Below are 16,298 nucleotides of genomic sequence, written 5' to 3' on the forward strand. Positions count from 1 at the left end.
ATCATGTCAGAAAATTGAGGGAGTGAGGAGGGCTATGGCAGCTGTATCTCTATTCTGATTTTGCACATTTTGGTCAAGTTATATGACTACTGAAGAAAGACACAGAGTTTCAGTGTTTCCTTTTCACCTTCCATATGGTGAAGAACACGTAGGGGCTGGGGACAGCAGGGAGTAGGGGGGACCTGCAGGGCAGGCTCAGATAATTCTGATCAAAAAAATATACGGTCATTTTGGTGCACCACAGTTCAGCCACACTTTCTGCCGCTCAGTGCATCACTTGCAGGCTTTTCATTACAGATGAGTTTGAGCTTTCCCATGAGCCAGAAGCAGCAAATTAGGTTGTCAGAGTCTTGGACAGATGAAACCCCCAGCAGGGGGGAAGGAGAAGGGCAGCTAGGGGATGTCACTTGTTCGGATAGAGGACAATGTGCTGCAAAGGCCGGCAGCAATGCCTAGATGTCTTTGTGCCTGCAAAATCTGCCCCTCCACTACCCCTCCCTGTACTGCTCAAGTAGGAGGAGAGGAGGAGGCAATTCTAAGGCTGCTCCTTTGCTACCACCAAATATTTTTGGGACAGGGACAGCATACGCAGAGCTATTGTAACAGGGAGGTGTGTTCCCTGCCTCTGTATATTATGACACGAAAGCAGCCCTGTCCCTAATCCAATGCATTTCTTTTAAAACCCCAAACTTATTTATAATTGTCAATTTGGAAACAGTAATAGGTGACCTTACAGATGTTGAATGCATTCAAGCTGAAATGCAGATGTTGGTACAGATGGCACTGAGCTCAATTTAGTCATGGCGACAGCAAAAATATGTGGCACACCATTCCTCATATCGCTCTTCAGTATAACACATTTTCCTAACCTTGTAATGTTATTTGTGGACTTTCACCATTACATCATCTGAATGTAATATTGTCATCTTACTCTGAGAAGTTCATATAAAAGATTCATTTAATGATTTGAACTGAAAAGGCTGTTCCTAAGAATGGGGTTTGTATCAACTCCTGGTATAAAAAGAACTTTTTTCCTTCATATTTGTGAGATGTGTTTAGTTTATAGGTGGCCAGTGAATATTTCCATCCTCAGTAAGAGGTTCCAGGGACTTTTTAAACTTTGGCTTGTGCTAGAAGGAACTTGTACATATTTAAAAAGAAAAAAAGCTCATGAAATACGTGTTTAGGGAACACAGATGTTTTATTCTAGTCCCCATGCCACTGTTCAGTGATGTTAACAAGCCTCAACTCATTCTGAGCACATGCTTGGGGTAGGGAAGTTTATTTTATGCCTGTTGCTGATGAGGAGCCTTGAGCACAAGAGCTGAAGAGCTGAAGTCAGTGGCTCAGCCATAATGGCTCTGATGTGGTGCTGGCTGTGGAGGCTGAGATCTGTCTCTGAGCCTACCCAACCTGAGTGAGGATGGGTTTGTGTTGCATGATTCCCACAGCAGGTCTTGACCACGACATGGCAGCATCTCACTCATGCCCTGTGAGCTGATTGTGCCTCCTCTGATGACCCTCTCCTGGCTTTGGACTTTTTATTGTAATTTTATTGCTGTGGCTGTGCCTGGTAGATCTCTCCATATAGGCTCTGTTGCCTTCATTTTTCACCTCTGTCCTGATCACGGCACTCAAGACAAGCCAGTTCAAGAAGCTGAACAGGTTGAAAATAATTAATTTGTCCTGTTTTTCCCTTCTTGCTCTCTTCCTTTATGTTTGTTTTGGAACTGGGGGAAATCTAGTGCCAGATTACACCCAGTTGGTAGGGATCCACAGCCTCAGGGAACCAGGGTCTGGGTCTAGTTTCCACACTACCTGGATTTGCACAGCTCAGCCTGTCCAAAGCAAAACTATGTGTGATGTCTGGGAAATTCACGGTCATAATCTGAGATTTTTTTTTTTTACATTTCCAACTACTTACTGCAATGAGTTTTTTCTTGACTAGGATCAAACTACCCATGTAGCATGGAGGACACGGAATTTTTCTGCATGCAATCATGCCAGATGTTCAGACTAAGGATGTTGTGAGTAATGTTAAGAGTATCTGTTTGGTTTTTTAAAGTAGATTTTCATATGCTTATTTATCTTGTCCAAAGTTAGAGAACAGATGGTCATGAAAATAATGTTATTCCAATTTTATGTCTCCCCTCATCTTTGAAAAAACCCTATCATCACCTTAATCCTGAAGAATGTTGAATCTCTTCTGCAATCTTCCCATACACACTTACTTTGCAGAAAACATAGTTGACTTAAAAAATTGCCTAACTCAGAAGTACTTTTTTATTGAGATTGTGACAATGTTAACAGCATCGTTACTGAATAAAATGTTTTAACCTGTTTATTTTGATGGTATAAAACCTGTCTCCTAGATGATGAAATCCTTCAGCTGAATGGTTTGCCTCACAAGCGTTATTCTTTTCTAGGAGAATTCGTTTGCTACAAACTGTTGTAAACAATCACACATTCTCGAGTGAGAGATCACCTGCATGTTGAGCAGAGCATGATCACATCAAACATGGTCATACACCATGAATTGTCTTGGAAAAAATATCCTTAATAGCACAGTGCCATAGGGTGTGGGAGGCATTTTAATTCAACTGACGCAGGAGGGTCTTGACTTCACTGTACTATTTCAAAATGCTCAATTGCTTTAGGCATCGATATCTATCACTCATAAACTAGAACACCCAGAGCACCAGTCTAAGACTGTATCTTACCTCATATGATGGTGGGGTACAGTTGGATACCTGTTATATTGGATAAAATGTCTTCTAACATAATGAACTGTGTAAGATGTTTCCATGTGTTGAGTGCTGCTACTACACAGCACACAGAGGGGCTGAGGGGCAGAAACACTGACCTCCCTTTTCTAAAAGGCTCATAGTCAGGACAGGAGACTGTGTTCGCTCTCTCTCCCACATGCTGGCAGAAAGAACAGTAAATGGTGAACTACAAGTTGGTTTGGGTTTCTTTTGTATTTTTTAAAAGATAGGGTCAAAACAGACATGTTTGTCCCAGAAGCAGAATTATTAAGTTATTTACTGAATTATTAATTATTAACTGAACAACTTCCATTACTTTTACAGCACACACTGAAGAGCTTTACTTATTATCACTAAAACAATAGTACTTAAAGCACTAACTAAACCGTGAACCTCTTCAAATTTAGAGGTTGTGTACAATGATTAAATTTTCAAAGTGGCTTTCTGGATTTGATACATGGTTAAGACTTATATTTTATTTCTCAATACATATCTTGTACATTCTCATTTTTACAGGAGTGCTATTAATAAACACAATAATGTGCAATAGGCAACACAGCACAATATCTTGGGTTTTTAATTGTAAAAATAATTTTAATACTTGTTTTGTAGTAATTTTTAAAATATATTTTAACTGCATAGATAAGAAAACTTCTGGTGCCCTTGCATCTCTTACCCATACTCTGAAGAAGGCATCAGGGTCCTTCTCTTGGTTTGATTTTGCACATATAATACAGTACCTGTATCTTCTGCCGTATGCATGTTTACTCAAGTATTACATCAGTGTACTTGATCAGCCATTAGGATTAGTCTTAATTTTATCAGGCTAATGGATAAGCTCTAGCATGACATTCACAACCATGCTTAACACCTAATGTCGGTAAAGGAAAGAAGTGAAAAAAAGAAATAGACTGCTGGAGTCAAAGATTAGGCGTCCCTCCTAACTCTCCTCGGATTCATGTGCAAGATAAAACCATTGCTTTTATGCAGTCGCCAGAAGCTGTTTACATCTGTAATTGTGGAACATGCTTTGCTCTGACTTAAATCACATCTGCTTGGGCTTCCTGTTTTTTCTAGTGTTTTTTCTGGATTTTCTTTTTGCACCTCAGTTAAATAGAAATCCCAGATGACTGTGTACTGTTGCTAACTGGCTAGTGGGTATGAACGCATTACATATAGAAACAGAATTAGACCAAAATCTGCATTATAAGAGGTAATTTAAATCACTGCTGCTGATGTGGTTAATGCTATTAAAGCATTAGCAGTAGGTCAGGACCTGCTCCAACCAGCAGCTCTATTCATTCACCAAAACAGTGCCTTTCCATAAAAAGTGATGAGTGCAGAAGTGCCTTAATAAACTGTGGGAAGAGATGAAAAATACCTTAACACACTTTCAGAGGGGGCGAGTGACAGTTTCAGAGGGAATGAGTGACACAGAGTGCTATGAGAGCAGTCACTGGTGCTGCTGTTAGCTAGACAAAGCCACATTACTCTTAAGCATTTCATTAATTAAAAATAAATGGTATTAGGAAGCTCTGCAAATCCCAGGGATGTAAAAGAAGAATGTTTGTTGAATTTCTGAGCATGGAAATAACACTGCAAGTCCTTGTGAGACAGGGGAAAGCACAGCTGCTGCTTTGATTTCCCTGGGGTTGCAATGGGCATTAAAGTAGGTGAGAGATGCATGGCCGGGGGAAAATTTTGCCCTGAATTTTTACAATTTAGAGAGACACTGTCGGGTCAAATATGCTATGCAATGAAGCGTTTCTAAAGGCAAATCCCAAAACCTTTCCTTCTGAGCTGAAAATTTAAAAAAGGGTTCACTCGCTTCTTCTCTCTTTCTCTCAAAATCTACCAGTAACACTTCCCCTCTGCTCCACTCTCGTCATATCCCACCTACAGTACTGGCATCCAGCTCTGGGGGACCAGCATGGTAAAAACATGGAGCCGTGGGAGTAAGTCCAGAGGAGGGACACAGAGATGCTCAGATGGCTGGAGCACCTCTCCTGTGAAGACAAGTTGAGAGAGCTGGGGTTGTTTAGCCTGGAGAAGAGAAGGCTCCGAACAGACATTACAGCAGCCTTCCAGTACCTAAAGGAGGATGGCTTACAAGAGAGCTGGAGAGGGACTTTTGACAAGGGCATGTAGTGAAAGGACAAGGGGGAATGGCTGTCAACTAAAAGAGGGCAGGTTTAGAACTGTTTCCTCCCTCTTCCACCCACCCTCACCCACCCCTGGACGTGGCCGTATTCTATGAGCCCATGAAACATGAACTGAAAGACAACAAGCATATTCTGAAACAAAGAATAAAACCAAACACTGCAGAAGGATAATTTTAAATAGCATGACATGAAATATAATTTATAGGGATAATCAAACAAAAGGTTCAAAATTTGATTTACTGTAGAGTTTCCCTTAAATAGCACTAATTTTTTTATTATAAAGATAACAGTATTTTACTGTAAGTAAATCTGAGGTAAGAAAGTTTATCCACTCAAGTCATCTAGAAAGCATATAGTGAGCTTCCTAATTAACTGTAATAAAACTCTTCTTTTTTTCAGGACTGCTGGCAATAAAAGCAGAAGTGCTGAAGGAATTTCCAAGTAAAAACATACTTACTAACAGTCTTATTAATATGCCAATTCTTTATTGCATGTAGTAGCTCAGCATAAGTTTACAGGACCAAGGTATTTTTATTTTGAAGTGCACTTCCCCTTAGTAGTAGTATCTATGTGTATGTGTGTATACACGCATTTGTCCCAAACAGGGATAACCTTCTCAACCCTCTCCTCCCAATTACCTTCTCTCCAAACGGGAACTGCATCTTCAGCCCTTTTTGTTTTCACATATACAGCTATCATAACAATACTAACAAGCCTTTGAAAAATGTCTTCCATCCTCTCGTCATAAGGAGTTTGAAAGCTGAGCAGACTTTGAAACACATCCTAAATAGAGCACATTTTTGATGCTCTGGTAAAGACTTTTGCTGCAGGACTGATGGACTCTTTAAAACACCAATGATTGTATTTAACAAGACCGAATTTATTTGCCTCCTCCCCTCCAAACATACTGCTCATGGTGCAGTTTGAGCAACTGCAGGATTAACAAAAATATTAGAAGAATTGCAATTCCTCCTTCAGATTTTGAAAAGTACTCTTCCTGAATTTTCTCTTATTCAGCTACCTTCAAATTAATATCAGTAAAGTATCAGTAATGATGCACATCCCCCACCCCAGCTTAAATAAATCATACATTCGATTCATCAAGTATTCCATTGTTCCCAAAGAACTACAAAATATCTCTTCTCTAGTAGATAAAGAGTAATTACCATCTCATGGGACAGATCAAACACCAACCGACTGAGTTACAAAGTAAGTTGTTATAACTAACTTGGATATTAAATATACTCTAACACAGACAGATATCTTGCTAAAATAGATGTTTTCCTCTTCCTTTATAATAAAATAACTTATTTTCTCATGCCTAAATCTCTCTTCCAGTTTCATTTTCAAAAGGCGCAAGAAAAACAGACCATGAATGAGCTTTTAGAAAAGCATTATTAACTTTTTTGTCTCCATACATAAAAGTCAACCCCATGTGCTGAGGCCATCCCAGGGATTCTGTACAACAGTGCAGTGGGACAGCATAACCAGCCATGCAAAGGAGCCACTACAACAGTCCCTCTCCTTGGAAATACTGGTTATTGTGTTCTTAAGACCCTTTCCCCTCACCTTTCACAGGCAGAACTGAACGAATCTATTTTTATTTTGTTTTCCTTCTTAACAGCCACTTTCTCTACATCTGACTACTCTGCCTGATCAGATAATGAATGTTTACATGTGACAATCATTGTTTCCAAACTGCTCCATTGTTCTTAACATCGGGGTGAAGCCCCGATGCTCCTCAAGACAAGAAAGCAACAGCAGAGGAAGGAAGGGTTTCCTGCCTGACAAGAGCAGTCCTGTTTAAATCAGAGATCATTCAAACATATGCACGCAAAACACTGCAACAGATTGCCTGGCTCTGCCTTGCATAATATTACCAAATCCCAGTGAACCGTATTTAATAAGGTAGGGTGAGATGATACTGTACTGCTGGCAACACAGCAGTGAGGAATGATCACAAACTGTCCTTTATTTGTTTGCCCCTCCGGAAAAACATTTGTTCTGTTGCCATCCTCTGCCCCGCTGCATTTCTTTGAATGTGCTAAGTCGGTTGAGAGATTTTGGGTGAAAATTTACAGCCTGGCTGTCGTGTAGATTTGGGTTGCTTTGCTGATCAGAGAACAGTATGTATTTTATTAATAAATGTGTTTATCCTCAGCTTTAGGGTTTATATATGCAACAAGAGTGAGTTTCTTCTTTAAATTCATACACTGCGACATCAGTGATGCTTAGGCACTTGACAACATGGTAGATGTGAAGATCTGCTGCAAAATCTGGGGGATCTCTTTGGTATCCATGGCAATAAAAGACCGACCTGCTGGTAGCATCCTCTGCAGCCTAAGGAGCAGAATGAGAGACAAGACACAATTACCATCTCAAATTATCTTTCATACCACAAGCCAGGGTTCCTTAAGAACGGATGTTTTCCCTTTGAATACCTTCCCAATTCATGCCATTCACATCGCTGTCACCATGCAATTAAAGGTTTGGGAAAGCAGCAGTGGGAGGAAATGCTAAGAGCAGCTAAGGCACAGAGATCCTTTCAGTAAGACAAACAAGAATGTTTCCAGAGATTTCTATCCAGGTCCTCTTTCTGATGTGCCAAAACTCCATTTTGATCAAGGTATCAGTGACCTCATGAGGTGTCACCAAACTGGCTTGCTGATGGCAGCTAGAGATTTTCACTGGAAATGAAGACACTCTAAATCGACTACCATGAACCCTCAGCTCTTTCAGTTCAACAGCTCCAGTGATTCTAAATGTGCTCTTTATATTTCTTCTCTGAGATTGCAGTAGATTAGATGGAAATGTATTTTTCTCCCAAAATTAATCAAACACGTTTTTATTCCCAGCTTAACCTCCCTTAAAAAAGTTAAACTAGACGCATGTTACAAACTCCATCTCCCTCACATACAGTTCGCAAGTTTGGGATTTATTTTTCACTGCTTTTTAAAGGAATTTATACTCCACACCATCCCTCCAATGGTAAGCAGTCTCACTTTTAAAATTAGTTGTTAAAAAAGCAGCAACAGAGAATTCCCTTCTCCTTCCCCCACAGCAGTTACAGGAAGGCTTTGTCTAATTTTGGACTTCCACGTACATAGAAATGCATTTCTGTGACAGCATTGTGTGCACTTTCCATATCCAGTGAACTAGGCCATTATAAGATCTCTTACACAGCAGGATATGGTCAATGCCTTTTTTTTTTCCCCAATTCCTAGCAAAAGTAAAAAGACTTTCTGTAATGATTATCATCTTTCAAAATGGATTATCTTTTGACACATAATGTAGCTCTGATGCACAGACATGCAGCCACAATGATGGCTGTGCAGCTGTATCTTTCAACCCTTTACTGATTAAAATTATGTACTGAGGGCCAATTCCTCTTGGGATTTCTCTCACTCTGTTCTAGTTGAAGACTCAAGCAGAAGCAGAAAAGACAATGTTGATTTATGTGGCTATACCGGACTTTTCCTGCATGTACTTGTCCTCAGTGGATGTAGAACCTGGAAGGACACTTGGGATATAATTTCCTTTTTCTCCCTTGTGCCCAAGCAATTGAAAGTGAAATTATGTAGTAGAACTAAACCCAGACTATTAAACTCCAGCTTCTTTCGTTTTATTCTCTTTTCTTAGGCCTACATGTATTGGAACCACACACTGGGCAATGACAAAGGCATCCTGTCTCTGTTATCATTACATACTGATATTGCATAAGGGGGTAGTGCACATCCTCCAGTGGGAGGATGGCTTCAGCTGCCCCCTTCGGATGCACAGAACACCCTCAACTAGCTGGCCACAAGGGATGTCTGTGGGACTCACAAGCCAGTCTGCTTCCTGACACAAGTCAGAAGCTAGAGCTTCTCACTAGTAGATTAATAATAATAATAATCAAAAAAATGGAAGAAAACTTGGACATGACCTGGCAATGTGTCCTTGCAGCCCAGAAAGCCACTTATAACCTGGATTTCTTCCATCAAAAGAAGTGTGACCAGCAGGTCAAGGGAGGTTATTCTGCCCCTCTACTCCACTCTTGTGAGACCCCACCTGGAGTGCTGTGTACAGCTCTGGGATCCTCAGCACAGGAAAGATATGGACCTGTTGGAGAGGGTCCAGAGGAGGACCACAAAAATGGACAGAGGGGTGGAACACCTCTCCTGTGAAGACAGGCTGAGAGAATTGGCGCTGTTCAGCCTGGAAAAGAAAAAAGTCCAGGAAGACCTTACTGAGGACTTTCAATAAATACAGGGGGCTCATAAGGACAGAGTGAGACTTTTCTCCAGTACAGGCCCCTTTTCACAGAGGGGCCTGTAATGATAGGATAAGGTTTAGCAGTTTTAAACTGGAAGATGGTAGATTTAGATTGAAGACATGGAAGAGATTTTTATAATGAGGGTGTTGATGCACTGGCACAGTGCATCCTTACCCAGAGAAGCTGTGGATGCCCTGTCTCTGCTAGTGTTCAAAGTTAAGTTGGATGGGGCTTTGAGCAATGTGGTCTAGTGAAAGACATACCTGTTCATGGCAGGAGGATTGGAACAGATGGTATTTAAAGATCTCTTCCAACCCAAACCATTCTATGAGTTTATGATACCACGTTCAAAACCTTAGTGCATAACAGCAGCAGGGCCAACTATGCCAAACTTCACTGCAATACGAGCATAGTTTATATTTATGACATATGAAAGCAAATGGTATTAGGCATAAAACAAACGTACTCACCTGTCTGCCTGGTCTCCCAAAGATCCTATAAATATGGCAAAAGCATTGACTTGAGTATTGGTGGTCAAGACCTGGGCAAACCTTGAAGGCTGAATACCGTATCGTTCAAGATTTGCGTCGCTTAAAACGATAACAAAATACTCATCAGCCTCTTCTTTGGCAATTTCACGAATGGCATGCTCTGTCCCTTCCAAGGTGTGGTCTCCACTCATGCAGAACTGGGCATGGGCATGCATAGTCTGTGTGCACAGCATAACCACATGGAAATACGTAAGACGACTTTAGGAATAAACATTCGTTTCAGCTAGCACAGGAGGGAGTAAATATTCAGTTCTGCTGTATGAGGGGATGCATCAGAAATGCGGACAGTGCTTCAGGTACAACAGAAGGTGCAGCTTTTTGTATATAATATATCAGAAGACAGGCAGCACTTCCTAAAAACACAGTGGGTCAAACAATCAAAACCCACACAGGGACCTAATTAGACTAGGCCCTAGGGAAGGTAAAATACTTCGGTCAGCTGCAGTTTGGGTAGCTACATTCCTATGTATTTAAGGAAGAAATTGGGGCTTAGTTTCCTAATACCGTGACCAGCTCCTGCCTGTTCATAATGTTCCAAATCCTAGTAGTGTCACAGTTATTATAAAATATCTGACTTATAACAGTGGCAGTCAGATTTAAAAGTTATGAAACACTTTGTTTGAGCTCTTACTAAATAAATACACTGTTTCAATTGATGAAGCTCTTTCCTATGCAGAAGGAATATTAGACATTACTAAATTCAGTCCTTTTAACTGAAGTAGTTCCCAATCTTTCAAAAATAATTTCTGAAGGAAACTCAAATACACAATTCTAACCTATCAAGCTGCCATATATATACTATACAATAATATACTCAATTTTTCTTCATCCTAGTACAGGAAAATTTTGGTGACTACACTCACTTTGCAACTGTGATTTAACACGTTTTCAATCTAGCATTGACACATTTTTCCACTGCTACTGTGATACATAACTTCTTGAAGGTGCCAGGCTAAATTATTGACCTGGGACCTCTCTATAGTTCAAATTAGTCACTTATGCACTAATAATATCACCACAAGTTTAGGCAGAGCTATGTATATCATTATATAATGCTTGGAACTTCCCCTATTCTTTGGCAGATAGTCAAAATTACACATTTATGACTATAGCAGTCCAGAAAAAGGTGTACCTGGCTTCTACTCTTTTGGTACAATTTGTTCTCTGCCATGTCTCTGAAAGATCCTGTTTCAATTTTATGCAAATACACAGATTTTGCTTTCTTGTCTTTCTTTTATTTTCTCTCCTCATGTTTTGCATCATGTGACCCACCCACAATTTTATTTTTGCAGTCACTTACTTATTAACTCCTTAATTATCCAATATCACTTATCAGTAGAATTTACCTTAAGAATCTCTAATCTTTGCTTATTGTTCTTGGGAACTTTGTCACTCCCAACCAACGCGATGTTGAAGCCGTCTCCTGAATGTCCAACAACATCGTACTACAAGAAAGAAACGTCATCAGTCATCTGTTAGTCACAAATGGCCCTTGGGGCACAATGATATAAGACAGATCAAAGGCAATTTGCTTTCAGCAAGAAAACCCATATACTGTTCCCTGCTTCTGTTTATGAGCTGCATAAGGGAACTAATTTCTCACTGACATGAAAACATGGGAAAGAATTGCTATATAATGAAATTAAAGAAAAGTTACTTATTTCCATGGTCTGTTTTTCACAACATCCCACCAACTGCAGAGCAGTGATGCGTAAGATCAAGACCTTGCCCTCTCCCATTGTCCATGAATTTTTTTAAAGCAGCAATTTTCATCCTCTGGAGTCTGACAAACAAGAAGTACATTGTTTGACAGTAGCTTCTATGTTTGATGAACCTTTTTGGTGACCTCATTCTTCTTTGAAAAAAAAAAAGGTATTACAAGCTGCCCTTTTTTGGAAATCAGCACTTCTTATTTTTGTGCATAACACATCAAAGCCATTGCTGACAGTAAGTAGAGAAATGCATTCCAAGAGCCTCTGTATGTTTTCAAAAGAGATGGCATGCACATGATTCTCCTGTGAAAGATGCTCCAAAAATGACATATAGAACTGTAACAGTTCCAATATCTTGTTGAACAAATAATGCAATATTGGGAATGTCTCTGTTTTATGTGAAAGCTTCATTGTTGTTAAATGAAAACCAAGACAAGCTGAGTTATGGCAAGGTCCTGACCTACCCCTTGTGTTGTGGATGTGGCAATCACTCCAGGGAGAATTCATAAGCAGGACGAAAGTGGATTTAAGAGCTGTCTGCACCAAGCGACAGAGCAGAGTTTACAGATCCTGAGCCCAGAGAGACCTGAGTTGGCAATTCCTCAGGATGAACATTCCTATATTTCCCCCTGACTAGCTGGCACAGACCTGCCTTTAGTTGACAGGGAACCCTTATGCAATATTTTGCTTTTCTGTTTTCTTTTTTTCATGTACTGTTACAGATCCCTCCTGGGTTCACCATCCCTAATTCCCATATAATCATTTGGTGAAAGGTAGGTCTATTCCTCAAAGTTTTTCTGTGTTTTCATCCCTAATGAAAGCCACTTTATTCGGTATGTCAGGTCTTAGAGAGTGGAGAAATGGCATTCTTTATAGACAAAGCTCTTTTTGTTTCCACATCACCAATTTGCTTAAAAATATATTGAAAGAAAGCTATAGCAGCTGGAACAACACTTTTAAAGGTGACAACTCCCTCTGTGAAACAGCAAACATGCCACATACTGTAGATTATTTCACCCAAGGTCAGATCATTTTATGACAGCCTCACATTACCCAGACTTCTTTCTGCTAGAAAATTTTTATATAATCTAGTCACCATACAATTCCATTTCTTTCTGCTTTGTTGGCTTTTTCCATTCCTGTTCTCCTTTTTATTTCCATGTCTAGTATTTACCACTCAGCCTCACACAGAGCTTCCAGTCTGGCACATGTTTTCTCTTCAAAACCTATTTCTTATCAGCAGTAATACCTCAGACTCTCTTTTTCCTGATGAATATAAAGACACGGCAAATGAAAATATACAGATTTTGAGAATAATGCTGAGGTTACATTCAGCATACTTCCTAATTAAAACAAGAATAAATCCTGTTTAATAAATCCTGAACCACACACAAGGAGTGTGTGCATGAGTGTTGTTTTAAAACCTAGAGATAATTCAAATCAGAGGAACTAAATAAAGCAGAGGTTTAATGGAGCAGAAAATACACATTGCTCATGGTTCTTATGCAATGTCAGAAATTTCCACACATCTTCAGGGTAGGCTCTTAATTATGAAACCTTGCACGCCCTTTGTTGAGCAGTTCTGTATTCAGCATCACTTTTAAATCAACAACCTAACTATGAAAAGAAAAATACCGTCCTTCTCTTGTGTAAAAAGGCTTAAGCCCTTTGTAGAAAGCTCCTTTCTGGCTTCCTGGATGTCTCACACTGGGTGTTCTGGTATCAGCTCTGCCATACTGAGTTCATGGGAATAAGCCAAACTTTGCCATTTGGGAATATCGTTTTGGTTCTTGGCATATACCAGTAACAGACCAACCTTTCATCTCAAGAAGCCTGAGCTTAAACTGAATGTGACAGACTGTATAAGGCGAATTGCTGCAGCTCCGAGATGAAACACTAGATGTTGACCCTACAATTGGGCCCCCTCCACATTCTTGCACAAGGTGGGAACGTACAACCTGGGTACAGGCAAGGCGAGGCTGAAATGATGTGAGCAAACTATTGCAGGCACGTCAAGGGAACACCTGGGAACATCATGTCCTGTCTGCTCCCTTCTCAGCTAGCTGCTTATTATTCTTTGTGTGTGCCCATGCGTGCACCTGAGTACTATGCTTATCTTTAACAGATGTTATCAGTTTCCTTGTTTGCTGACAGCTTACTACGCTAGTTGTGATTTTAAAATGTTTGGTGAAGCAGTAGGGAAGAAGAAGTGGCTGTTTGCTTCATCCTGACTGCTGCATTCTGGGTCAAGCAGGGCTTACTGAAAAAAAGAGTGAGATCCTGCCGTGCTGTGGAAGAGAAGGCCTGTGGTCACCAGCCCTCACGTGCTGGTCCTCATGGTCCTCTGATCCCTCTGGAAGTTAAGTCAAGGACCAGGAGTAGCCAAAACCTAATGAGTGTGAAATTGTTTTGGGGCAGCTCAGCTCCCCAAACTGTGAGGTTGTGAGTGCACGTGCCCCAGCAAAGGACAGGATGGGAATGTAAGTGCACTGACTTGGCTGACTTAAGTCAACACAGGACTGCAGCCTGGGAGACCCTCCCTGGGAAGGAGAGATGTGAGTAGGCTCACAGTCAAGCTTTAGAAGTGACAGAAGGGAGATGTTTGCCCAGGGGAATGTATGGAATCTCTCACAATTTAGGAGTACAGAGTTTGGGACAGTAGTAAAACTGGAACAGTGAAAATCACTCTGAAAGGGCAAAGAATTTAAATCTCTCACCCAGGTTTTCTTGCAGTAAATTATTACCTCCTGATTTGTGTTCTAGCAAATGAACCCTTTTTGATTTCATATTATCTTGGTGCAGTCCTTGTAAAGAAAAGGTGCAGACAGCTTTATAGCCCTGGCCAACCAGGAGTCCAACACATACAGGCACATGAAGGCTTTGTCAAAACCCGTCTCCTTCCTTTGCCATAGCTAAAGATGAGCACAGAAGGGCCTTTGAAAAGCAAGGATTCAATATGGTGGTTTTTTTCTCATAAATTCCCTAGGAGAGTTTATGTGGATGGAGTTACTGGTGAGAGAAGAGCTGTGATATGAGCTTACTTGGAACTGACTTTTGTTTTGTTTTACAAAATAGATTGCAAGCAAAGACCCTCAGGACAAATCCAGTAGCAAAATACATGTTTGCCATAGTGAAGGTTTAATTCAATTAATATATTATTGTGGTACACAGTGGCTTGTTTTCCAATAGCCTCAGGTACACCGAGACAAGAACTGCTCTATTCAGAGCTGTGAGTACACAACACATAAATACATCTCTTGAAACAGCATCATTTTGTTGGTCTCTTTCCATAAGGAATGCTTAAAACAATCTCTATTCCACTGTCCCATTTTGCACTGAATTGATGGTTGCTGCTGCCTAAAATGGGTAAAATGGAAGACTTTGTCTTCTGCAGCTGCCATGCCAAAAGGATTAATTTCTGAAGGCATTTAAAAAGCTGAAAGAAGATGTGTGCTGAATGTAGAAGGCAGTGTGAATTAGGCAGAACTCTGCTGGAGGGCTAGACCTTTATAAATTCATCTGTTCTTTGGACAACACTAAACATTTTTTTCCCCCTGAATTTATTTCAAACCTTTTTTTAATTATTTAAAAGAAACTATTCTGCCAAGAATGTGGACCATTTCTTCTTTTCCTGAATTAGCAGTGCTGCCTCCATAGTAGATTTTACAAATGTGAAATGCTGAAACAGGTATATAAAAGCTGCAATATCCCTTTAATATAGCTATAAATAATAAGTCAGGTTTTTCCTACTAGTTACATAACATGCTATTTATTGAGTCACAATATTTTAAAGGTTTCATAAAACTGCTGTTGGATAATTCACTGGACATGCCTCCTCAATCTGCCATCATGTGTGCAAATGATGGTAATCAGGAGTGATATAAAACCATGCAGTTTGAGACAGACATGCACCTCAGATAAAATAAAGAACAAACTGCCCTTATGTACAATTACAAACAATTGGCACCTCAAATGAGATGAACCAAAGATGAACGAAATTTAATCCTGCGAAATTGCTTGCTTATTATAACCTACATGTATAGGGGATGCATCCACACATTTAAAGGGGCCAAGGGGCATGTGTAGGAACATATTTAACCTCCATTATTAGGATTAGACTGACAATGTGGTTTATATTATCTCAGTCACTCCCACTCTTTTCTTTAATAAAGCACTTCAGAGGAAGCACGATGAGAGGACATTGGAGGAGGGTTTTGAAACATGGCTGTTAATTTAAATGGATTTCCCGACTGTGCAATGGGCCTTGACAAGCAATGAATCACTCCCTGCACTTATGGGAAATGGAAGGAGGGAGGATGTCCCACGCAAGCATAAAAAGCTGACAAATACCTGCTGGCACTTGTCTGCCCTTTCATGAAGTATAACTTCATTACCTGCTTGGTACAGTCACATACCCAATACTCAGCTCTTTTCTATAAGATGGCAGAGAGAAAGTATTTTCTACCTTCTGTCATGCTGTTAAGACCAATGAGACAATCAGCATCATCCATGATAGCAAAGTGTACCACTCACGGAGAAAGTTCAGCTAGTAGGATAAAACAGCCAAGGAAAAGCCCATCTGACTAATTCAAAACCATATTTATGAGAGAACTAAACCAAGCATCATCAGAAAAGTGATCTTGAGCAAAAGCCAGGAATTGCTTTCCAAAATTTTCCCTGCAGTTAGATAGCAGAAGGGAACTTTTCTATGTAAAATCCCTTTGTTCAACAAGCCTGACGATCCCTTTGGTTCAACACATTGTACAAGAAACCCCTCAAATGCGCAGCATATATTGTTGTGACTCTTGCAGATGGAGTTACAACAGAAATAGATAACAACAGGCATATTTGGA

The 16,298-nt window shown here is 40.2% G+C and overlaps 1 protein-coding gene across 1 annotated transcript in view; it reads right to left on the bottom strand.

Moving 5' to 3' along the window:
• Positions 1 to 5,391: 5,391 nt before the first annotated feature.
• VWA8 (von Willebrand factor A domain containing 8) overlaps positions 5,392 to 16,298 on the bottom strand; it is a 179,620-nt gene continuing 168,713 nt past the window's right edge. The window contains exons 43-45 of the mRNA XM_050333094.1: positions 11,080 to 11,178; positions 9,653 to 9,891; positions 5,392 to 7,267 (exon numbers count right to left, since the gene is read on the bottom strand). Coding sequence (XP_050189051.1) covers positions 7,159 to 7,267; positions 9,653 to 9,891; positions 11,080 to 11,178 — 447 coding nt within the window. The 3' untranslated portion in view covers positions 5,392 to 7,158. The remainder of the gene's footprint in view (positions 7,268 to 9,652; positions 9,892 to 11,079; positions 11,179 to 16,298) is intronic.

This window comes from Myiozetetes cayanensis, unplaced genomic scaffold, assembly GCF_022539395.1.
Source record: "Myiozetetes cayanensis isolate MyiCay16 unplaced genomic scaffold, myiCay2020 scf5-8, whole genome shotgun sequence".
Classification (NCBI taxonomy): domain Eukaryota; kingdom Metazoa; phylum Chordata; class Aves; order Passeriformes; family Tyrannidae; genus Myiozetetes; species Myiozetetes cayanensis.